General features: G+C 43.2%; 1 protein-coding gene across 1 annotated transcript in view; it reads right to left on the minus strand.

Moving 5' to 3' along the window:
* The window catches only part of LOC311233347 (mitochondrial intermediate peptidase-like), a 198,290-nt gene extending 177,300 nt beyond the window's left edge, over positions 1-20,990 (minus strand). Inside the window, exons 1-9 of the mRNA XM_084320322.1 lie at positions 20,545-20,990; positions 19,908-20,081; positions 15,739-15,827; positions 14,436-14,522; positions 12,864-12,927; positions 11,822-12,004; positions 11,122-11,278; positions 9,582-9,630; positions 6,737-6,797 (exon numbers count right to left, since the gene is read on the minus strand). Coding sequence (XP_084176448.1) covers positions 6,737-6,797; positions 9,582-9,630; positions 11,122-11,278; positions 11,822-12,004; positions 12,864-12,927; positions 14,436-14,522; positions 15,739-15,827; positions 19,908-20,081; positions 20,545-20,691 — 1,011 coding nt within the window. The 5' untranslated portion in view covers positions 20,692-20,990. The remainder of the gene's footprint in view (positions 1-6,736; positions 6,798-9,581; positions 9,631-11,121; positions 11,279-11,821; positions 12,005-12,863; positions 12,928-14,435; positions 14,523-15,738; positions 15,828-19,907; positions 20,082-20,544) is intronic.
* Between the last annotated feature and the right edge of the window lie 4,235 nt (positions 20,991-25,225).

Below are 25,225 nucleotides of genomic sequence, written 5' to 3' on the forward strand. Positions count from 1 at the left end.
GGTTGTTGTGTGAGAAACATCATGTGTGTTTATATGTACCGTGTACTCACAACTAAGGTAACTAACCTATGAAGCTATGCTTAGTGACAAGTGAGTAAAAGAATGTTCTTTTCTCAGCCTGTGATGACAATGAACAGTGTGTTCACATATTAACAGGTTTTCCTGTTTTAACTGGCCGTATTAAGGGTAAAATAAGAGGATTGTGTTTCCCCCCGGTTCCCTGGGGACTTTTTCATCCTCCTATCAGACATGTTGTGCACTACATTGTGTCTTTTGTGTGGTAGGGATGCGATGTAACCCTTAGCTTGATTGCTGAGGTTGTGCTAAAACTGCTGGAGAAACTTTATTTTCCTAAAAGAAAAGATTGTTTGGTCGCTGTCGTGTGTGCTTAGCAAGGCCTGTGGCCGATACTAATCGAGAATTATGTATTCTCTCATTATGAAAAACGGCGTTCCTCTGTAGAGTGTTTTTGCCATTTTTTGTAGGTGATGATGGGTTGTGTGTGTCATGTGACCTACAACTGGGTTGGACTGGCCACAGAAGCACATGTGTATGTTGGACCGGGGCTCTTAGAGAGCCCTTTCTATTCTGTGTTTTTTCCTTAGTAAAAATCAGATAGCAGGTTGGCTCATGCGCTGTGTGGAGCTGTCAACCGCTTCATAGAGCTGACTATGACTGTGTCATATTCTCTTTTTGTCATTACATCGCATCATGGGTGTGGGGTCGTAAAGGGGTGAACTGGTAACCTTTCCTCTCCCCCTTGTTTTTGTCGGTCAGGGGTACACCCCCTGTCCTTCAAGGTTCCTGTCACGTTGCGGTTCGGCACGTTACGGGGGGGGGTGGGGGGAGGGAGTTTCCTGGTCCCACGGCCTGGAATATTGGGCGTGTGCACCGCAGAAATTCCCCCGCCATAGAGTACGTCACCGTGCGCGTCTCTGTTGGTAGGACTTCCGTGTGCTGTTCAGGTCCATGTGATGGATCTGTTTCGGGGGGGTGGTCAGGGCTCCTCCTCACCAAGCGCCTATTCGGGCCTTCTGTGAGTTCGGACTCCTCCTTTCCATGTGAGGGAGCCTCCATCAGAGTACAGAGCCTTCCTCCTCAGATTGTTAAAGTGAGTGGACCCTCTAGAAGGTGTCCTATTCTATTGTGTATGTATTCGATTCAATTCGATTATTGAGTGTGTATGGGTTCAGTGCCTCTTCCCCGGAGAGCCCTAAAACCAATTTTTTACATGGCTCAAGGTGCAATATATTCTTTTCAATCTGTACAGCTCGCGTGGGAAGTCTCTCTGGGGATCCCCGTCTCCTTCCTATGGGAGGGTGGTGGGATGTAAAAATGTGAACAATTTTTACCCCCGGCTGTGTAGACTGGGATACATACTGTTAGTGCTTCCTTCTTTTCTATTCAAAAAGTGTTGGAGTTAGGAAGTGTCACACCCCTCTTGTCGTTCCCCTGGGCGCCTTGGGGATTCAATGACAGGTTTAAATAGCCTGTTCATTGATGAGGGTGTGTCCCGACGCACGTATAGTGCTAGCTCGCTGTAAACAGGCGACTGACTGGCACGCCTTGGTTGCTTGAGGTTAAAACAGCGTTTTTATAAAGCAACTGAGATGGGGGTTTTTCCTCTTCCGACGACCACATCCCACGACCTGGGTTGGTTATCGACGGATTCTCGTTCATGTCTGGGGGATGATGACGGAATGGATCTGAACATATGTAGAGGGGTCTCATGCCCTTGGGGTGGGCCACCAGGCGCGGTTCGCCCGAACGTCTGGGTGGCGCCTTCTTTTCATGTTAAGATCGACACGCATATCTGCCCTTTCTCCTGGAGTAGGCATATCGGCGTGGTTAGGGCACGGGACTGGTTCTGGTCAAGCTGGTCCGGATCAGTTGAACCCGTTGTCCGCCGGGGATGCAGATCTGCTGTTCTGATACCCTGAGGGACTTGGGCTTTTTTCAGGGGGAAAAATGCCAGGTCAGTCCGGGTGTCACAGGGTTAAGCGCTATGGAGACCCTGGTTGGGTACGTTTTTACTCAGCACTGTCGTAATGGCTTACGGCCATGCCATCCTGTACACGCTCGATCTCGTCGGATCTCGGCCGCTACACAGGTTGGTCCTGGTTAGTACTTGGTTGGGAGACCGCCTGGGAATACCAAGTACGGTGTGCTTAGGGGCTGGTTCTCCATTCTTTTTCGCTCCTCTCTCACACATGGCGAAGAGGGGCCTGTGGGGGTGGTCTTTGACCTCCTCTGGTGACGCTGTGCTTCCCGTACCGCCAGGCCCGGTCCGAAGTAATGTTTCGTCGACCCGTAGGCCTGGGTTAACCCTTTTTTGAAAACTGAAACACTTGTACTGCGGTATAGCCGGTGTATACCCGCAGGTGTGTTTTGGAGTTTTTTCTTGAGGGGTTATAGGAACAACCACCGCATTGGGTAACACCAAGGTGGTTGATTCCCTGGTGTGTTGGAGCAGTGTCAACTCCCGGGTTCACCGTTTGAGGGTGCCCCTGCACGTTCATGACGTCTGCCAATCGTGTCAGCCTTCTCTGCCTCGACCCCTCTGGGTGGGGGTTTTTAAATGGAGGCTTGGTCATGCAACACCGCCAGCTTACGCTCCTTCCGCCGGGGCGGCTGTGTTCAGCTGTCCCCTCTGGCGCCTGTCTCGTCCGCAGTCTCCAGGCTAGGGTTAATAGCCTGTTGCCTGGTTTTTCCCCGGTGCGCTGCCTGCTTCCGTTGGTTAACCTTTTTTGTGTGCTTACGGCCATGCTGACTGCCTGTTGCAGGGTCAGTGTGCCAGGCGGTGTACTATTGGGGGGACGGGGCCCGCTCGGCTGAGGGGCCTTTGTCCGAATACGCTGGCGATGTGGGGGGCGGGGCACTACGTGCCCACCTGGTGGGGTCTTGATGCTGGCATCATGGACTTCTCCGGGCCCCCATTCCAGGGAGTCCAGTCCTTTTGGTGGGTCTGGGTCTTCCTTCGCGCTCCGCTGCTACGGCCTTGCCACGGGGTTGGGTTTGCCCTTGACCCCGTGATTCTGGGGGCAGTAACGAGGTTGTTCCTCCGTTCGTTCCCGGGTGGCATGCGGGTTGTGCGTGTGTGTAGTCGTGGGGTCAAGCCACGGTCTGCTCACCCTGTGCGTTGAGTTGCTTGAGTGCCTCTTCGCACAGTCGGGTCCGTCGCCCTCCCGTGAAGCCCCTAATAGGGGGGGTGCCCTCCATTAGGGTGGGTCGGGGGGGCTCGGCCCTCCCTGTTCTGATGGTTGTGGGGGGCTGTCAGCGGGGTGTTGTCGGCCGTTGGCTCTCGCTCGGCCTCCCTTGTGCAGACTAGTGATGCCGAGCGAGAGCTAATACGAAACAGAACGTTAGGTTATGACTATAACCAAGTTCTGTTAGTATAGCGACGCTCGGCATCCGACGCCGCTGCAGCCTTTGACCTCGCCTTGTGGCGAAAGCTTGGGAAGGAGGCGAGTGGGTGGCCCCACCCCTGCTTATATGGGTAAGCTGATAGGGGTGTGGTCAGACGAATATTGGGATTAAAGGTACATTTGTGGTCTTTATTCAGTGCGCGTGCACATATGCGAGATAGTGCAGACTAGTGATGCCGAGCGTCGCTATACTAACAGAACTTGGTTATAGTCATAACCTAACGTTTCTCTCACATGAATGCCATTAAAACAAGCAACCGTGCCTCCTTGACAAATGAGCATTTGCATCACTGTTTGCGGGTAGCCCTCACTTCCTATGAACCCTCTTTCTCTGCCATTGCCCAGTCAAAGAAGTGCAATCTCTCTCATTAGATGTGTGTAAGTAGGCTAGGCCTGTCTGCCCCCCACCCCCCCTGATGTTTGAGAGTTAACACTTTGGTCGCCAGGCTTATATTCTTAATATACCATCCTCCGCCAGCTCTATTTGTCTATGGGGATGTTTACCTTCTTTGCAGGGCTATAACTTTTTTAATTGTATTGCTAAATTGACATTACTATGGCCCATTCAACGTCAAGTATCTATTGTTCAGGGTGTAGCAACGTTATACTTTTTCATTCACATATTAATACTAAAATACGGTCTAAAGTATAAGTATGTTTTTATCGTTTTCTGCAGCTTTCTCCAGAACGTGATTTATAGCCCCAAATGCATTATATTGATGATCAAATACAGTTTGATAGGAATCTGCGCGAGATAAAAAAATTCAAATGGACGTGCTTCTAGAAGTTACTACTGATCATCTGATGTTGACCGGATGGGGGGAGTCGTTTATTATTCCGTGGCCAACGTTAGATGATTCATCTAGTGTGGGTGATATGATCATTAGAGCAGTTAGTATCGAACACGTTAAAAAATAACGCTGAATCTTACCGTAGCTTCCTCATAGCGTTGGGCGATGAGCGTGGAACAGAAATATTCCTATTATGGGATGTAGAAATATGCGATCCATTTCCAGGTTGTATAATAGTATATACGTCCAAATCATGTTGTTTATCGAGTTATTGGTAACGGATTGCTATCCGTTGTGTCTAGCTCGAGTCCTGGGACTATTACCGAGTGATCGGACCGAATTGGAATGAGCACCAGCTTCCATTTCCTGTTTCCGCTCTGGGCGATCCGCCGATCCGCCACCAGATGGCACTCTTGAACCGTTGGAGAGTTGAGAGGGGATCAACAGTAGATCTCAAGTCTCTGGGGGAGAAATATGATTTCGATCACAGATTTTTGAAATATTGATATCAAAGACGTGGTACGGCGTCTTTGGCAGAATGAGCATGGCGGGGAATGACGTGGTACAGCGTTTTTGGCGACCATAGTGTTAAGAGTGGACAATAAGTGCTAATAAGATGCTGTGATTTGCTGTTGTTGCACAGACATGAAGCACTTTTTCATAAGCTCAGCTGCACTATAAATGTGTTTTTGTTCAAGTGTTGATGTTAGAATGTTCAGATGCACATCATGCACTGGTTTGTTTTTTATTTTATTTTTATATTGAAATGTTGAAGAGGAGATGTTGCAGTTGTTGCACAGTCATAAATTAAGCACTTTTTGCAGGAGATGTTGCAGATGTGGCACATAAATGAAGCACTTTTTTTTAAAAGTATACTACTTTTGCAATGTAGTTAAATAAAAGTTGTGAAAATGTGGTTGCGTGTTGTGTCAAGTGTACATATATTCATAGCACGGTGAGGTGCCGTGGCAGTCTGGCCCCTGGCCCCTTGGGTTTCTGACAATGTGGCCCCCTGAACAATTTAGTTGAATAGCCCTGCTTTAGATCAATAGTGCGTTTGGTTTGTACAGGTGTGAACGCAAACCGAACTATAATGAGGACCTAACAACCGAACCATGGTCCTCTTGAAAAGTTGGGACTCGGTTTGTTTCAAAGTGGACCATGGTTCGTTTGCTGTTGGTGTGAACGCAATCGAACTTTATATAGTACCTAATCTAGAGCAAATGAGTGACAGGTGCCTAGTGGTGGCGGTCGCGCGACCCAACTCAAATGAATGACAGGCGCCAAGTGACAGCGGTCGCGCGACCCAACTCAAGGTAAGAGAGATTTCCCTATCGTTTTTCTTATATGAATTATTCAACCTACGTTAATAAAACATACCTGGTGATCAACTACAGTTTGCTGTGAACATTATGATATGTGTGTAGTGTTCTGATAACGACTATTGGTGAAGCGATGTCGAAATTAATTTGGGTTAGGCGGCGGGAGCTGGATGCTGGATTTGCGAGAAGCATGCAACTGCAGAGCCGCAGAGCTGACAGCTGTGCCCGCACAGTGCAATACTCCAATTCAGCCATTCGCAATTCAGCCGTTGGGTGGGTGGCGCTGTTGAGCGGGCCTGTGACCGGACCTGAAAGCGCCGCTGGCTCTGCGGCTCTGCAGTTGCATGCTTCTCGCAAATCCAGCTGTCGGCAACTGTTTACGTTTGTGAGTGCTAGTCCAATAGATGAACGACTTGGCGACAGCATGTCCTTTGTTTACAAATTAGATCCGCACCAAAAAGGGTAGTGTGAACGCAGACCAAATCAAACAATGTATCATTTTCACATTTGGTCCACCAGAAAGTCCGGACTATCCACGGACTTTCAGGTGTGAACACACCCTAAAACTATACTCATATTCACCACGGTATAAAACGGGAATGTATGGATGAAAAAATTATTTCTTTTTCACAAATTGAACGATAGATACTCAATGTCAAATGGGCAATAGTATTATATCCATAGCTATGATATATAATATAGTTTGAGCCCTGCAAACACTGCCATGTATTCCTACTGTATACTTTAAAGCGGTGGCCTTTTTACCACACGGTACACAGCACCATCTGGCGCTGATTGAGTTAATGGCAATGAAAGGAGTTTTGGGACGTAACATGTTGAGTTGGGACACCAAGCGACAGTCAGCGGAAAAGGGAAAGTCACCCTGGCTAGAGGAGGCTACATAACTACATATCCCACAGTTCAGAAGGACTTCTTTCAATAACAATCTGCTTAGGTACTGTATGGAAAATCCTATGTTAAATAATCCAATAGATGTTCATCATATTAGATTACAAGGTCATGAGAAGTGGATACAGTCACTGACCTATCATTTTAAATTGTCAATGAAAGATTTAATATTTCAGAAATATTTACTTGTGAAATATGTCTTAATATTAACTTTTTAGCATTTATTTAGAAAACATTTGTGTCTCAGGTCAGAATACTGAAGAGAAAAGTGGAACAAGAGAATGCTTACTGAATTACGAGGGTTTATTTTCTTCTTCATGTCCGTCATCATCTTAAAGTCTTTAGCTGTTCTGTAAGGCAAGATAGGTGAAGTCAGTGAATACACGGTAGCGGCATGGTGGTGTAGTGGTTAAACACTGTCGCCTCACAGCAAGAAGGTCCAGGGTTCGATTCCCGCTTGGGGACCAGGTTTCCATGATGCCAGTTACCCAGGTGGGGTATCTCCCAGGCCTTTCTGTGTGGAGTTTGCATGTTCTCCCCGTGCTCGCAAGGGTTTCCCCCCCCGATAAAGATATACCCAATGGAAAAACATGCACAACAACAAGATCGCTAACGCTGTGGCGTCCTTGACGAAGACGGACAGGAGCACTTGGATTGGTCGCCTGGCGCGGCTCACGTTGCGCCTGTCTGCTCCCGGCTGCCCTTGGGGGGAAGGACGACGGGATGGGTTAATCGCAGATACGAATCGCATACATGCCGATTAATGACCTCTGAGCAGGTCCTAAATTATTATTATTACACACACACACACACACACTAGGGATGGGTACCGAATTCAGTACTTTTGAGGTACCGAACCGAAACACGTCGGTACTACCGAGTATCGATTCAAGTGAGATACTGAAAAAAAATTAAATTTTTTCTTTTTCTTTTTTTTACCTTTTTTCTTTTCATGTCAACATTCACACGCACAATATATGCTTACCTAGGATTTGACTTGATTCAACAACAAAGCAGTCGGAGCAATGGCAAGCCGAAAAACGGTCGAAATTGTAGTTATTTGAAGTTTGGATTTTTTTTTTCACGACTGAGGTAGGTAAATTAAATTTCTTGAGACTAAAGTACAGAAAAAAGGTACCGTTGGGTACCGGTATCGATTCACAGGTACCGGTACCGTATCGGTTCAAATGTGAAAGGTACCCATCCCTAACACACACACACACACACACACACACACACACACACACACACACACACACACACACACACTCTAATCAAACTCGCCTCCAGGTCATGAATAACTTAATGGATTCTGCACAAAAGATGAATTAATTTAAAGAATTCAATGGCTCCTTACGAAACAAGCAAATATTGTGTGAATAACTAAATGGCTTCCATACAAAACAGGGTAGTAAATTGCATGAATAACTACATGGCTACCTCACAAGAAAAAGGTTGTAAATTGTGTGACGTGGCTCATTGATTTATGGTTTACAATAAATGGAAGTGCTGATAAATGGAGGGCTGACACCAGCTTGTCGATAGAGAGGAAACCCTTGTTCTAACAGGACCAACCTGGAGAGCGCCGGTTTATCCTTCTTTATATGAAAACTTGCCATGAGGAACTATACAGGTCCATTTTGAGATGAACAATGCTTTCAAACCCACCTTTGTAAATTGGGTTGGATATTTTCAAGTGATATATGGTAAATGGACTGCATTTTGGATAATAATTTTATATAAATGCAGTCAATTTACCATACATCACCTGAATGGAGTCAAACTATACCATCTCTTTAACTGAATATAAGCAACTTTACAACTTATGCCTCACATTTACACACTCATTCACTCACTCACTCACTCACTCACTCACTCACAACCATGCAAGGGGCCAATCTGCTCGTCTGGCATAGCTAGGGGTTCAGTGTCTTGCTCAAGGACACACTTTAATATGCTGCCGCGAGAAGCGGGATCGAAACGGGAACGTTCAGGTTAGCAGATGACCAATCTACCTCCTGAGCCAATGCCTGATTCCTGCTTGGGGACCAGGTTGCCGGGTTGCCAGGTACCCAGGTGGGGTATCTCCCGGGCCTTTCTGTGTGGAGTTTGCATGTTCTCCCCGTGCTCGCAAGGGTTTTCCCTCCAGAAAAAGAGATAAACTATAGAAAAACATGCAGAAAGGGCGGCTACGTGGTGCAGTGGGCAAGGCGCTCACCACGAATACTGGAGACGCTGGGTTCGCCTGTTCGAGCCCAGCGCTCCACATTGCTTTCAGTTTAGCTGGTCGTCCGTACTAATACACATTGGCCGTATTAGGGGGTGGGAAACTGATGGGTGTGGATCGGGCGTTGTGGACAGCGACTCCTAAAGGTCGGTTGGTGCGCAGTAGAATCAGGAAGCGATGGGGGCGGCGCCCCTCCAAAGCGCAGACCCCTGACGCTGAAAGATCGCGCCGCGCAGGTGAAAAGATGCGACTGCTGTTACCTCGAGTATCGGAGGGGACTCGTGCTATGTATGACTTAGTCCACATTGCAGGCGGCTTGTGGGAGGCAAGAAACAGCGTTCGAGACAGGGGAGGGTTGAATTGGATGATACGAAATTGGGATGGGAGAAAAATAGAAAATGGGAGAAAAAATGGATAAAAAAAAAAGAAAAACATGCAGAACAGCTAACACTGTCGCATCCCTAATGAAGATGGACAGGAGCACTTGGATTGGTCCCCGGGCACGGCCCGCGCCGCAGCCCATGTCTGATCCCGGCTGCCCTTAAGGGGAAGGAAGACGGGATGGATCAAGTGCAGAGAGGAAATTTCATCGGTGACCCAAAGATGTGTGTGTGTTCCTATGTGTCGCCCATCTTGCATGTGTGTGTTCGCTGCATGACAATGTGTGCTACAAATAGACTTCTTCAAGTCCAGTTTCATTTAGTTAAATTTATTTTCATTATTGCGTTACACCGCAGAGTATAGGCTAATAATATTACTCAACACTTAGTGGCACACGCACACACAGTCGCTCTCAGAGGCAAGCAATGTGCAGTCAGGTGGTAAATGTACATTTATTTCCCCAAAAAGTTGCGTTGTTGTTTTATTTTTTTAAGACATACAAATCATGAAAAATAACGTTCCATACCTGTCTGACAGCTTGTCTGTTAGCAGCTGGAGGAACCTCATGACAGTCTCTGCAGAAACAACAACATAAGGGTGTTGGTATTGTAACAGAGAAATAACGTCTTACAAGTTTTAATGACACACTGGTGGTTACAGTACCGACTAATTGGCTGTTTCACAATTTGCAACCCGATACATAGTATTCTTGTGAAGTTTCACGGCAACTAATATGGCGCAATGCCACAGCTGAATGACCACAGTTGTCATTTAATGATAATCACCCGTTATTTGATTACAATCACCTGCCTTTGCTGACCAAGAATGAATAGTCTGAATACAGTTTGAATATTGTCTAAATACAGTCTGAATACTGTCTGAATATTGTCTGAATATTGTCTGAATACAGTCTGAATACAGTCTAAAATATGTCTGAATACAGTCTGTCATTTAATGATAATCACCCGTTATTTGATTACAATCACCTGCCTTTGCTGACCAAGAATGAATAGTCTGAATACAGTTTGAATATTGTCTGAATACAGTCTGAATACTGTCAGAATATTGTCTGAATATAGTCTGAATACTGTCTGAATACAATCTGAATACAGTCTGAATATAGTCTGAATACAGTCTGAATACTGTCTGAATATAGTCTGAATACAGTCTGAATATAGTCTGAATATAGTCTGAATATAGTCTGAATACTGTCTGAATATAGTCTGAATATAGTCTGAATACTGTCTGAATACAGTCTGAATACAGTCTGAATACAGTCTGAATATAGTCTGAATACAGTCTGAATACTGTCTGAATACAGTCTGAATACAGTCTGAATACAGTCTGAATACTGTCTGAATATAGTCTGAATACAGTCTGAATATAGTCTGAATATAGTCTGAATACTGTCTGAATACTGTCTGAATACTGTCTGAATATAGTCTGAATACTGTCTGAATATAGTCTGAATACAGTCTGAATATAGTCTGAATACAGTCTGAATACAGTCTGAATATAGTCTGAATATAGTCTGAATATAGTCTGAATATAGTCTGAATACTGTCTGAATAATATAGTCTGAATACTGTCTGAATACAGTCTGAATACTGTCTGAATACAGTCTGAATACAGTCTGAATATAGTCTGAATACAGTCTGAATACAGTCTGAATACAGTCTGAATACTGTCTGAATATAGTCTGAATATAGTCTGAATACTGTCTGAATACTGTCTGAATACAGTCTGAATACAGTCTGAATACAGTCTGAATAGTCTGAATAGTCTGAATAGTCTGAATATAGTCTGAATACTGTCTGAATATAGTCTGAATATAGTCTGAATACTGTCTGAATATAGTCTGAATATAGTCTGAATATAGTCTGAATATAGTCTGAATACAGTCTGAATACAGTCTGAATACAGTCTGAATACAGTCTGAATATAGTCTGAATACAGTCTGAATACAGTCTGAATACAGTCTGAATACAGTCTGAATACACAACAGTCTGAATGCAGTCTCCTTTGACAAACAGGGATCATTTATATGGTACTAAGGAACATGTTACCTGGTGTTTTGGCCATGGTTCCCTTTAAAGCTCTGTGTGCATAGGACTCATAGCCCACCAGTTTGGCTAGTTTGTTTCTGCATTTTAATAGTGCCTCCAGGCACTTCATCAGTTCTGCATTCGGGTACAGATAAATCATATAAGCAATCTCCCGCACCTGAAAACAACAGCAACAGTGTTCAGCCATGTGTCACAGGACAACAACATCACAGCAACATATAAAACAGGATGTAACACAACACCAAAGGATGGGTACCACCACAATCCATTTGTCATAATGAAGTGCAGGTCTAGCTCAAACGGATCTACCTGTCCAACAGTCAATATTAACTACAGTTCTAGAATACTAATTTCATGACGGCATTAAAAAAGAAACGTACACCTGAAAGGGAAGTTTTTGGCTAAACATTGCCTCCATACTGTATGATTTAGTCCCGACATTCATTAACAAGACAACGGCGCCGCCTGCTGACCACTGATAGAACTGCTCCAGACACAATTTAAGAGCTTACAGGAGCCAATGTATGTGTTTTTCGTTACATGCAAACCTGACAAAGATCTATTTGGATTTAAACGTTGTTTTGTGATAATGGCGTGTTGCAGACTTTCCCTCCTTCAACTGACCGTACCTCAGTCCATGGACTATATCTACTTTCACATTACATGCAAACTACAATGAACACAGCTAAATTGAACATACCAAGTCATCGGGGGAATCTGCATGTAATCCCCCTATCTGGATGAAACTGCCCTCTTTCGCAAAGTGCAGGTGTAAGTGCTCAGGAATGGCAGACCTCGCAATTCTGTTCGGTTGGTGAGAGCCCATCAGAAACTCATTGTTCAGATCCAAGAGCTTGACGTGGAGGGCGACCGCCTCTTTCCTCTGCAATGGACAAACAACATGTAAGTCAGTCATACTGAAGAAGGTTAATTGAACATACCACAAGGCCAACGTGTTAACCCTTTCACTACAACACTACAGAAGTTTAACCCGTTCACTACCACACTAGTGTAGTGTGGTAGTGAAAGGGTTAACCTTCTGTAGTGTTAGTGAAAGGGTTAACCCTTTGTCGTGTGACAGTGAAAGGGTTAACCTTATGTATTGTCACAGTGAAAGGGTTAAATGACCTGCATTTATATAGCGCTTTACAAGTTATGCCACACACACACACACAAGGCGCCAAACTTCTCCTCGAGAGCAATTTGGGGTTCAGTGTCTTGCTCATGGACACTTTGACAAGTCGGGAGAAGCGGGGATCGAACCGAGAACCTTCAGATTAACCAGATGACCACTTTTCCACTGCCTATAAACAACGGTTCTCTATTCACATCTGTGTCTCATAAGCTCACCGGCTCTGTCAGAGCACAACAGAATCCTGACAAACAACACATGATTGACTTTGTATTTGTATTTATTTTGCACACTAGATCACTAGATTTTTTTTTTTTATATATATGCAGGTTTTTATATGTGCACATGAGGTAAACATTTTTAAAGGGGCTTAACTGAAACCTCACCAAATTAGGATTGTTTTGGTATATATATTAGTTGAGCTTATAGGACTAGATATTACAATCCCTTAGATAATCAGCACTTTTTATTGAATGGGGTAGTGGTAAAAACAAACAAGAAAGTATAATAGTAATAATAAAATATAAAGCAATTAGAAGAGAGAGAAAAAAATGGTATAAGTAAAGGGTATAAAAAAGAAAATAGGGAAAAAAGAGAAAAATAAGCTCACCATCTTTTCATCCAAATGAATTCCACTGATCTCAAAGTCGAACATGAACAGCTCAGCCACTCGTCTAAAGCAGAAAACCAAGGAATTAACATTTAAAGGTGCTGTAAGTGGTATTTTCTGGTTTAAATAAGTGTCCAGTCCCTCCGCTCTGCAGTAAACAGAAAATACATTTTCTGGTATCCCTTCCGACTTCCAATCAGGAGAGAGAACCTAAGATATTTGTACTTATTTCAAGAAATCTTGCCACATTTTCTTACTGCACTGGTAGATTATTCTACTTGTTTCAGGCACATATTTGCTTATAACTAAGTTGTATTTCTTATTTTTGTCAGACTCCTGATTGGATGAAGTGGGAATGGGATACGAGACATATTATTTTATGTTTACTGCAGAGCGGAGGGACTGGGAGACCCATGTTACTGACCAAACACTATATCAATTGATTGATTGATTGAATTGATTGATTGATTGATTGATTGATTGATTGATTGAATTGATTGAAAACTTTATTAACAGATTGCAGAATGGGTACAATACAGTACAGCTCAATACACACAATTGTTAAGGGGATGCAGACCAGAGAAAGACTTTTGTCTTGTTTACATCAGGGTCCCCCATTTTCAATTCATCTGGACATATATGACATACATGACATACAGATAGTCAGTACTGCTACATCTATACATTTATGACATACCAGATTTGCAAATACAGTACTGTTTGTGATACAGAAGGAGTCAGGAAAAGGGAGTATATACATTTGACGTAGAAACTGTACATTGGAGGAGGTTGGGTGGGGGGGGGGGTTGGGTACACTGGGATATTGACAACCATACTGGGTAATCTACATTGGAGGTGGTTGGGGGGGGGGGGGCACACTGTATATACAAGCAAAACTGTACATTGAGGGGGGGGGGGGGGAGACACTGTACAAACAAACAAAATTGTACATTGGACTATTGACAAAACCATACTAGGTAAATGACTGTACATTGGAGGGGGTTGGGTTAGGATATTTACAGGGGCCAGTGTTGAATTGCAGTCTCCCGTAGGTGTCCCTTGAGAGAGGTTTTGAAAGTGGGTAGTGATCCACATTCCTTTACAGCTTTGGGTAGGGCGTTCCACATTGATGTGGCATAATTGCGAAACGTGTTTAGTCACTTATTTGAGCCGAATCTGGGTTTAACATGATTTGTGGAGCTCCCTCTGGTGTTGTGATCGTGGTATTCACTGACCTTTGGGAAGTATTTTGACATGTACATGGGTACCTTGGTCGTGTAGTGTATCTTGTAGACCAGGCCCATTGCAAGTTGCTGTACTCTGTCGTCTACTCTAAGCCATCCTAGGTTGTCAAAGTGGGCAGGGGTGAGGTGGGTTCTAGGAGTAAGGTCAAGCAGTAGTCTGACCAGTTTGTTTTGAGATGTTTGTAATGATGGTTGGAATGTAGACCTATTATTTTAACATGTAGACCACTTTACCGAAATACCACTTAAAGCACCTCAACCCCTTTATTCAGAGATACAACACAACATCAGCTATATTAAATAATTTTAGCTGCATCTGTATCCTTACCTTGAATCTGGATCCAGCTGAGCCAAAACGTCTGGGCTGTCCAGGAGATTCTTTAAGCTCTTGCAAAGCTCAACATTAGTGTTCAGCCTGAATAGTATGAAGAGTAAATTGATAAGATAAAGACAAATTATGTATCTTAATAAAAGCCTTGCACAGAATGTTTGTGTCATTCTGTTTCTTCCAGTATGGCTGCTTGTAACCATTGGTAACCACTTTCAAAAGAAAAAACTGTGCAGTGCTAGAGTACACTGGAAAAGCATGATATTACTGTTCTACTGGGACTTGTTTAAAATATCCAGTAATAAGACACTAACTTGTTATGTTTTTATTTATATATTTCTCATATATCAACACATAGCAACCACTGTTGCCTCCATTACCATATGCAAAACAATGGTTGCCATGTTACAGGCAGCCATGCTGGAAGAGAGAGAACTACACAAACATTCCATGCAAGGCCTCTATTGAAGCTAGCTAGAAGCCTCTTAATTTAAGTGTGGTTTCCTTTGACACTGGTACAATTATCTTTTCTTTATAATAATGTACTGTAAATTACAACATGTTCACCGCCTGTTCAAAGTGCTCAATAAGTGTACTGTGGAGTATATATTCAGGGGAGTTTTAAAGGCATTTTGTAGGAGTTTTATTTTCATAAGGGATAAGGTTAGAGGGTGTGGTTGTTGTGAAGCCCTTTTGTGACAGTTAACTGTAATAATGGGCTAGAAATAAACTTGACTTAAATGTCTCATGGTAAGACGTAGGGCTGGGAGGTATACTGAATATAAAAGGTATACTGTCATGGATTACTAGACCGTCATCCATGATATACACAATGTAATAAATATAAATACAATAAGTTCATCAAATAAATAGTTCCCTGCAGTAATATAAAACATAAGCTACAAGAAAATAGACAACTGTTTTACAAGATAATGTAATTTGTACTAGAATACTAATTACAAAACTAAGAAAAATATTGTGATATATTTTGGCCATATGGTTCAGCCCTAGTAAGATATATTCATAGCATTCAATTACATCATCATTGCAGACATCTTGGTAGGTAATCAAACAACAGATGATCGTCATTTAATGACAACCGTGGCAATTTTTTTGCCATATTAGTGGGAAATGCATGACATGTCATGGGAATTTACCTATCTCAAACCGTGCCCTCTTTTTCTTGATCCTCCAATCACAATTGTCGCTTTGAGGGAAGTGACTGTTGCTTGGAGGATCAGGAAAAGAGGGCAGGGTTCGAGATGAGTCAATACTATGGCATAGTTAGTAGCATGAGCCTTACTTCTCCACCACTGTGCCAATATCTACACATGTCCTCTCTGCTGCCTCGCGGAAGGACGGGTCCGGGTGTGCCACTTTCACAAAGTCAGCCTGTTTGTAAAGGAAGAAAAATCACCATCATATTTTGCGTTGCAATAGCTCATGTAGTAGTCATTAAAACAGGGTATCTGTTACATTTAAGACTATTTAATACCAATTTCACAACCATACTAACGACAAAAAAACAAACACTTGGTGACACTGAACTGGCAGCTGCACTTGCGTGCCAATTTAAATTCTCATGCGTTCCATACAAGCTCTCGCCAGACGCACCAAGATTCCGTATAATATGTAATATTATTTAATCTCCCGACAGCCAGGCTGCCCCCCAAAAGATGAAATACCTGTGCAAATGAAATTTAAGACTTTTTGAATACCTTCTAAGGCATATTAATACCTCTTAAATTGAGAATTATGAATTTAATAAATGTTAAAGGGGAACTATCTTACCATTTCTTTCACTATTTGGGCAATTTTACACAATTCCTGAGTCTATGGAACACATCTGTAAGGTTTTTTTTCATTGTTTTGTATTTCTAATCAAGTACTCTAGAGCAGCATTTTCTGCACTTCCAGATTCCAAGCTGTTTTTGGCTGGGCTCCGCCCATACTCGCAATGCACTTTGAGTGACAGTCACCCACAGTCTGCACTGGCAGATAACTTTGGGGGGAGAGAGAGAGATAGAGAGGGAGACTAATAAATATTGCCGCGAGGGGGCATAATCCCACGGGACAACATTGGTAACTTGTTTCAAATGACAATATATACCCCCGTGAATATTATTGCACGGATCGGAATACGCGCGGGAGCATGCACTATGATACCGGTTGACGTGACGCGAGTGCTGATACGAGAGAGAGCGAGAGAGAGAACGAGCGAGCGAGCGAGCGAGGGAGAGAGAGAGAGAGACAGACAGAGACAGATAGAGAGAGGGAGAGAGATAGAGGGAGAGAGCGAGGAGATCGCTCCAAGAGCGTGTGTGTTTCCCCTCACACACGCAATCGCGAGTGTGTGTAAATGCTCCGAGACTAGTCGCACCGTATGAGAGCCTCTCTCTGCCTCTCTCTCCCCCTCTCTCTTTTTGAGGAAGTGTCAGTGACAGGGAAACCGCTTTCACATTATTTCCACTCGCTCCATTGTTGAGCGAATTGTTGATTGTGGATAGGGATGCCCCGATCGATCGGCCAGCGATCGGTATCGGCCGATATTCAGTATAAATATGAGATCGGTGAATTCCGATAATGCTTTATTTTCGCCGATCGTGAAAACCGATCGAAAAACATGATCCAATTCTTAGCGGAGATCTCACTCGCTCTCAGACACACGGAGCTGCCTCCTCCTCCTCCTGCCCCTACCTCACCCGTGTAAACACAGAGGAGGCTCCTCTGCTCTAGTCTATAGTGCATGGGACCGTGAGCTAACGTTAGCTACCTAGCTATCGTTACTGTTTAAACAGAATGACCCAGTCAACTATTCACTTTTAGTACATGAGGCATTGTCTAACGCAGGGGTGGGCAATTATTTTTCCCGGGGGGCCGAATGAGCAACTGAAAATATGTTGGAGGGCCGGGCCAAAATTCCAAACTCAATTATGCATAATATACATTTTATTTCTATATAAAAAGCAGTAAATGGCATTGTGTTGACCCCTGGTAAGAGTGTATGTTATTATTTGGCAATTAAAAGGTGAGGTTAGCTTTCAAAAATATAATTTATTCAAATAGAATTTATTTCCAAAATGATAAACAAAATGTGAAACATTAATAACAAAGGGCATGTATGAAAAAGTGCTATACAAATAAAGTTATTATTTTGAGTTTCATATACTATTGAAACAAGGATTTACTTAGCTTTCTAAAGACATCACATCATCTTATAGCCAAAATAAACAAGACATGTCACTGAACTGTGTAAAGAAAAGTGTCCCAGTAGCCTTTTTTAAATATTAAACATTTAATGTTTTCAGAACTGTGCAAAAAAAAGAAAAAAAAAAGATCAAGTGTCCCATTTCACTTGTTATATTTCCACATTTTAGTGTTCTTCAGCTCTTTATTTTTTTCATTCAGTGTGAGAAATCCAGTCTCTGTTGAGCTTTAACAAGTCCATCAAAGTCAGGTTGCATGTCTGAGGTGGAGAATTGCGAAGCACAGCTGCCAGATGTTCATCAGTGAGAGGATCTGTACCTGGACTTGGTAAACGTCATGACTGAGAATGTCTGTTCACATATAGGTGGATCCAAAGAGAACCAACATCTTCTGAGCATGTCTCCTCATGTTTGGAAAGTTCTCCTCCTTGAGAGCAGAGTAGAACTCTAGCAGTGATGCTGACTTAAAGTGCTCTTTCAGTAGTGAATCAGACTGCAGGTCAATGAGTTCAAGCTGAACATCAGTGGGTGCACTATCAACACTGCAAGTAAAGGGAGAGGAAACCAGCTGCATTTCATCCTCAACCTTTTTGAAATCTTGAAAACGCCTTGAAAATTCATCATGCAGTGCTCCCAACATGGATGAGTACCTGTGCCGGTGATCAGCTGATGGTTTGACTTTCAGGGTTTTCATGTGTTTGAGATTGTTGCTGCCTAGTTGCCTTGAAATTAATTGCAACTTTGTCATGAAGGCTTTCACATGGCTATGCATTTCATGAGCAAAAATGCCCTTGCCCTGCAGTTGTGTGTTCAGTAGGGATGGGTACCGTTCACATTTTGAACCGATACGGTACCGGTACCTGTGAATTGATACCGGTACCCAACGGTACCTTTTTTTCTGTACTTTAGTCTCTAAACATTTAATCTACCTACCTCAGTTGTGAAAAAAGAAATCCAAACTTCAAATAACCACACTTTCCACCGTTTTCAGCTTGCCCCGACTGCTTTGTTGTTGAATCAAGTCAAATCCTAGGTAAGCGTATATTGTGCGTGTGAACGTTGACATGAAAAGAAAAAAGTAAAAAAAATAATAATAATTAAAAAAAATATATATATATATATTTTTTTTATCATGTAATCTTTCGCGGGCCGGTCAGAATCATCCCGCGGGCCGTATCCGGCCCGCGGGCCGTACAATGCCCAGGTCTGGTCTAACGGTATCTAGCCGGCTAGCTACTGATAGCTCCTGATATCAACAAATGCTCCAGCAATAGTCTAGTAGTGCATGTTGATACCTCCATTAGCTCACGTTAGCTCACGTTAGCTCACTAAATAGTTCACTGAGGCGTTGTCTTAACGTTATTTAGCCGGCTAGCAGTAGCTACAGATAGCTCCTGATATCAATGTCTTATAACATTGATTCGATGCGTATTCGAACCCCTGGCTTCCATCGCATGAGGGCAGAGTATAGGGTCCAGCTGCAGCGCCGGAGAATCCTTGCTGGAGCTGGAGGCTACTCGAGTATACACAAAGCAGAGTATACACACAGACAGTGGAGATAGCGAGCATTTTGACTTGTTGCGTGGTGGCGATGTCTCGCAGATAATACAACTACAAGTATAATTATATAATATATATATTTTATTAAAAAAATATATATATATAATAATAATAATAATTTATATAAAACCAAAAACGATCGATATCGGCCGATATGGCTCAAGACTATCGGTGATCGGTATCGGTGGCAAAAAACGTGATCGGGGCATCCCTAATTGTGGGCGGTGGCTACAACCACAGAAGGAGCTGAGGTATGCAGATCAGAATCCTTACACGTCACAGGTATGCTAAATTCAGAATGGCTTAGTTCACTGGGGGAGGACCTTGTCTCATCTGAACTGGAGGAATGCGCAAAAATGAGAATTTGAGACAGACAGTGTTGGTACAACCCCACATTGCTAGAAAACAATGCTAAACACTGGAAAAGGCTATTTATAAGATAGTTCCTCTTTAAGACTTTAACACACCGCAGATACCCTGTAAAAGGTTCTCTAGTCTGCTCATTATCAACTGAGTAAGCTCTTTTTAATGCAGCCTGGTAGCGTTTTATGTCTGTCTATTCATGGGTTATGTATTGTTGGCGGCAGTGCAATTTCCCTTTGGATTAATTGAGTATGAACTACTGTCTCAGATCACCATTTGCATCTTCGAAATTGAACTTTGAAGTGTATATTGTGTATATAATATATATATATCTTCCGCTTACCAGATCAGCCACTTTACACAGACCATCCGAGAGCTGGTCGAAAAACTCCACAGTCTGAACCCCAGGAGGGCCGCTACGGACTCTGTCTAACAGGCACTGTGTGTCCTTCAGAACTTTCTTGGTGGCCACCAGGAAGCCAGCAGGGGAGCTGAGCTCTGGGACTCCAAACAGGCCCTGGGATCAGAGGTCAACACCAGAATGAGAAGTGGGCTCTGGGAATGTCAGGATAATGTAATACTAGGTGCACTAGTAGGCAGATCATCAGCTCTGATTTGGAAGCATTACAGCACTGACTGAGTACATTTGTGTGATGTTAAAGGGGCACTTTGCCAAAAACAATAGATTTATTTTGTACATTTATTTTGTACACACAAGGATTCATTGTCCCCAACGACATCACTGGTGGCCATATTCAAAGTAACTAATTGACTCTCAATAACTGTCAAACTAACTAACTAATGAATGTGTGCACAACGGTTTCAAATTTTTGGATGTGTGTGAGATTATGTGCAAAATAAATCAGCATTGTTTTTTTTGGTGAAGTGCCCATTTAACTGTAGATCACAACACGTTTCACATTTAGTAAATGCATTGCAAAAGCCACATTTAGAACAATATATTACATAATATTACAAACCAGGTTTTTTTCAAATAGGTCCAGTCTCTTGTGAGGTTTGGTATTGAAGGCAGCTCCAACTGGTGACCATGTTGTGACATTTCTCTGTACATATGTCCATATCACTCTATGCTTTACAAAGTAAAGCAATCGCTTACAGGGAGACATGGTTTCTCAAACCTGGTATCTGTGTTTTAATGCAGTCTGTATTCAATTAGTCGTTAACTTACAAGTGCACTGACAGTGTTAGAGGACATGCTCAATTACCCAGCGTTAACGTTAGGTAACAACACATGAACAAATCGATTGTAGCTATTGTAAACTATAGAATCATCAGCCGTGTCACACAATTCAAATGTCCTTGGTTCAACTCTTAGTTGACGTTATTTATCCACAACTCAAACAGCTAGTCTACGATTTGGGAGCTGCTATAGCTATGAGGCAAAGGTGTCAATAGTTAACAAGATAGTTTCACATGTTAGCTAGCCATCGAAGCCAATCTAGCTGTCTATCACTACTTGGATTTTCGTCAAAGAAAATAAATAATAATAATTCGTTTGCTAAAGGTATTTCGTTACTATAAACATATACGATACTTTTTAGACGAATACTACATTTTATAATTAAATGCCGGTAAAAACACAAAATAACTTGTCATTTTCATCGATAAAGAAAATGTCGAAAGTGCAGACTGTAGAAAACATCGCGGTGCGCTTGGATGTCGTCACACAGGAGCGACATTACGTGTATTTATTGTTTGCCTGTAGTCTTTTTATTTTTAATGACAGCACGTTTAGAACTGATTTTATAACAGGGTTAAAACATAGCCTACTTGGCAGAGGTACATTTTCGTCTGGCTTCTCCGCCTTGACTTGTCCGGCATGGGTGACCCTATCTCTATTGAGCTTTGTATGTATACATAGAGAAATTATGTTTGAACATGATACCAAACCCAGACATTACGTGTTGTAGTTTTAGTGGTAGCGCTGTAATCTACACAATATCCCTAACGCCCTGCAAGTGTCACTATTGTGCAAATTAAGTTTCAAAGCTGAAAGACAACACAAAAGCCATAACACAAGTGAAGAGTCGACCCCGTTTGTATTTCTGTTTTGATATTTTCCCTTTTTTATTTATGGTTTGAATATAATGTACTGACGTACTATGAACTGATTTAATTAATCAATAAGTATACAGTATACTACACAAATAATATACAACACGAGTTGATTTGATTAGCATGATTGATTGATTGATTGATTGATTGAAAACTTTATTGCAGAACGGGTACAGTACAGTACAGCTCAATACACACAATTGTTAAGGGGATGCAGACCAGAGAAAGACTTTCGTCTTGTTTACATCAGGGACCCCCATTTTCAATTCATAATGACATTTATGTATACACAATATACACATATAAAAATCGAATCTAATCATCTAATCATGACATTATGACATACATATGGGCTGTGGGTAGGGCGTTCCTGTGGCATAATTGCTAAACGTGTTTAGACTCTTTGAGCCGAATCTGGGTTGAACATGATTTGTGGAACTCCCTCTGCTGTTGTGGGCGTGGTATTGTGAAGGGTAATTTCACATCCTCCTCCTCCTCCTCCTCCTCCTCCTCCTCCTCCACCCCCTCCTCCTCCTCCTCCCCCCCCCTCCACCTCCTCCTCCCCCTTCTCTCTTTGTGAAGTCATGATTTCTGTTTAAAGACAGGGCACCCATTCATCTGGCCTGATAAGTTTGTCAAGGTCAGCGCCGGCTAGAAGCCCTTTTTGGAGCCTCCCAAGAATGCATCGAAGGAGGCGTCTCTATTCCACTGTGTTAAAACACATGACACTTTTGCTTTTTGTCACTTTCACTCTGACAGACCTGTGAATATACACTCTGACAGACTGAAAGTCCGTCCGTATGGGCGTACTGTATTATTTTCTTTTCCAATAAACCTGTATTGTATTCATTTAACGTGAGTAATCCGGCTGTCTCTGACTGCTCCTGTTTTATTATTTCAGAATGCCTAATTCGCAGTGTGACACTGTTTTAGGCTGCTGGATGTCCGTGGAGAACCTGGTGGTTTGCACTCTGATTTAAGGCCAATCTCTTGTCTCTGTATTTCATTTAACCATCCCTGGAGACGTCAAAAATCCACCACATTCTTGGTGTCTGAAGCGGGGATGCCAACCGATCCTGCCGGTGCAGACGGGCTCTTCATCACTCTACAACACAGCCACGTCTGGGACAGTGAGGAATTGTCTGTCTGCATCGGCTGGTCGGGACGGCATTCCACGGGCATTACATGCAGCGTCGCGGCGAGTTAGGTAAGCAGGAGTGGGGGGGGGCCGTCTGAATGTAATACTATCTGTGTTTATCTCTATCTCTATCTGTATGTGACACTGCGAGAAGTCAACCCTGGTTACTTTGGTCACTATCTGTGTTTATCTCTATATGTATGTGACACTGCGAGAAGTCAACCCTGGTTACTTTGGTCACTATCTGTGTTTATCTCTATATGTATGTGACACTGCGAGAAGTCAACCCTGGTTACTTTGGTCACTATCTGTGTTTATCTCTATATGTATGTGACACTGCGAGAAGTCAACCCTGGTTACTTTGGTCACTATCTGTGTTTATCTCTATGTATGTGACACTGCGAGAAGTCAACCCTGGTTACTTTGGTCACTATCTGTGTTTATCTCTATATGTATGTGACACTGCGAGAAGTCAACCCTGGTTAGGCTTTGGTCACTATCTGTGTTATTGATTATGTACGTGACACTGCGAGAAGCTCAACTTTGATGTGGGCTTTGGTCACTATCTGTGTTAAGATAAGATAAGCTACATACGTGACACTGCGAGAAGCTCAACTTTGATGTGGGCTTTGGTCACTATCTGTGTTAAGATAAGCTACATACGTGACACTGCGAGAAGCTCAACTTTGATGTGGGCTTTGGTCACTATTTGCTACATACGTGACACTGCGAGAAGCTCAACTTTGATGTGGGCTTTGGTCACTATCTGTGTTAAGATAAGATAAGCTACATACGTGACACTGCGAGAAGCTCAATTTGATGTGGGCTTTGGTCACTATCTGTGTTAAGCTACATACGTGACACTGCGAGAAGCTCAACTTTGATGTGGGCTTTGGTCACTATCTGTGTTAAGCTACATACGTGACACTGCGAGAAGCTCAACTTTGATGTGGGCTTTGGTCACTATCTGTGTTAAGATAAGATAAGCTACATACGTGACACTGCGAGAAGCTCAACTTTGATGTGGGCTTTGGTCACTATCTGTGTTAAGATAAGATAAGCTACATACGTGACACTGCGAGAAGCTCAACTTTGATGTGGGCTTTGGTCACTATCTGTGTTAAGCTACATACGTGACACTGCGAGAAGCTCAACTTTGATGTGGGTTTTGGTCACTATCTGTGTTATTGATTATGTATGTGACAATGCGATAAGTTCAAGGCTTTGGTCACTATCTGTGTTTATCTCTATCATGCTTTTCCAATGTTATACCTGCTCTGCCACTGCACAGCAGTTAGGCATTTTTTTATTTATTTTTTGGCCTCTATTCCAAGCACTTTTGAATATAAGTGCTATTCAAATGTTCTAAATTCCATAGACACTGTCTTATACAGCTTATTGAGGCACTTGTCTTTCCGCCATCACAGCGTTTGTAATACCAGTGTCCTAAAGTTGGATTTGTCATTCCTTTCATTCCTTTTGATATTTGATTGCATGTTACAACTTGTAACCCCTGGTGGTCACTATTTCCACATGTTTCAACTTGGGCGACAGCTAACTGTAAACAGTTTTTTTCCCCTTTGTTTCCAGCCAGTACAACTATGAGGGATATCCAGACATGTAACACACTGACCATGTTTGAAATTGTTGTTGTTTTTTTTGTGTTTGATTTCTTTTCCTTTGGCCGGCGCAATCTCATTAACGCGACGCATGACATCCAAGATGCAGTATTAATCAATGCTGTCGAACTCAGATCTATGGAATGTGAGGGGGAGGATGGTGCGTTTCTCTCAGTGCAGGAGAAAGAAGATAACGAATATGCACCAGGGCCGTACTTCCCACTGCAGGGCCACGCTGTCCCTGGGCAACCACACCACCTAGGGGCCCCATCTCCACCGGCACACCAGCCACCATACCCATATGAACCCGCAGAGGACGACGACAACTTAATCAGGTTCAGTCCCAAGTCCAACAGGAACCGCCTGCTCAACATCTCGCATGATATGGCAACACCACAGCAGGGCCGGTGCTACGGAAGCGGGGCCCAGGGATCAGGGGAGGCCCTGGGAGGGCAACTGGGACAGGAACTCCAGCTAAGCTCCCTGTGCGATAGCCCCGCCCTGCCACGAAGATAAGAACGCACCGCTGCTGGGATCCACAGGAACCCCTACCACGCACCCCAGTCGGCAATACAAGCCCTTTTGCATAAGTAGGACCTACCCCACCACGCCAACGACGGCCCCGGCCTGTACAAACAACGAATATCCTACCTCCCTACTCCCTGCACCTGGTGTGCTGCTGTATTCAACTATGGGGAGATGACTGCTACTGTACTCAACGGCATCCAGCCTCCTTACAACAGATATATCGTTCTGTGTGTGAAGGAGTGGGAAGACACCTGACTGCTACTGTACTCAACGGCATCCAGCCTCCTTACAACAGATATA

The sequence above is a fragment of the Notolepis coatsorum genome (genome assembly GCF_963971535.1).
Source record: "Notolepis coatsorum genome assembly, chromosome: 1".
NCBI classification, from domain to species: domain Eukaryota; kingdom Metazoa; phylum Chordata; class Actinopteri; order Aulopiformes; family Paralepididae; genus Notolepis; species Notolepis coatsorum.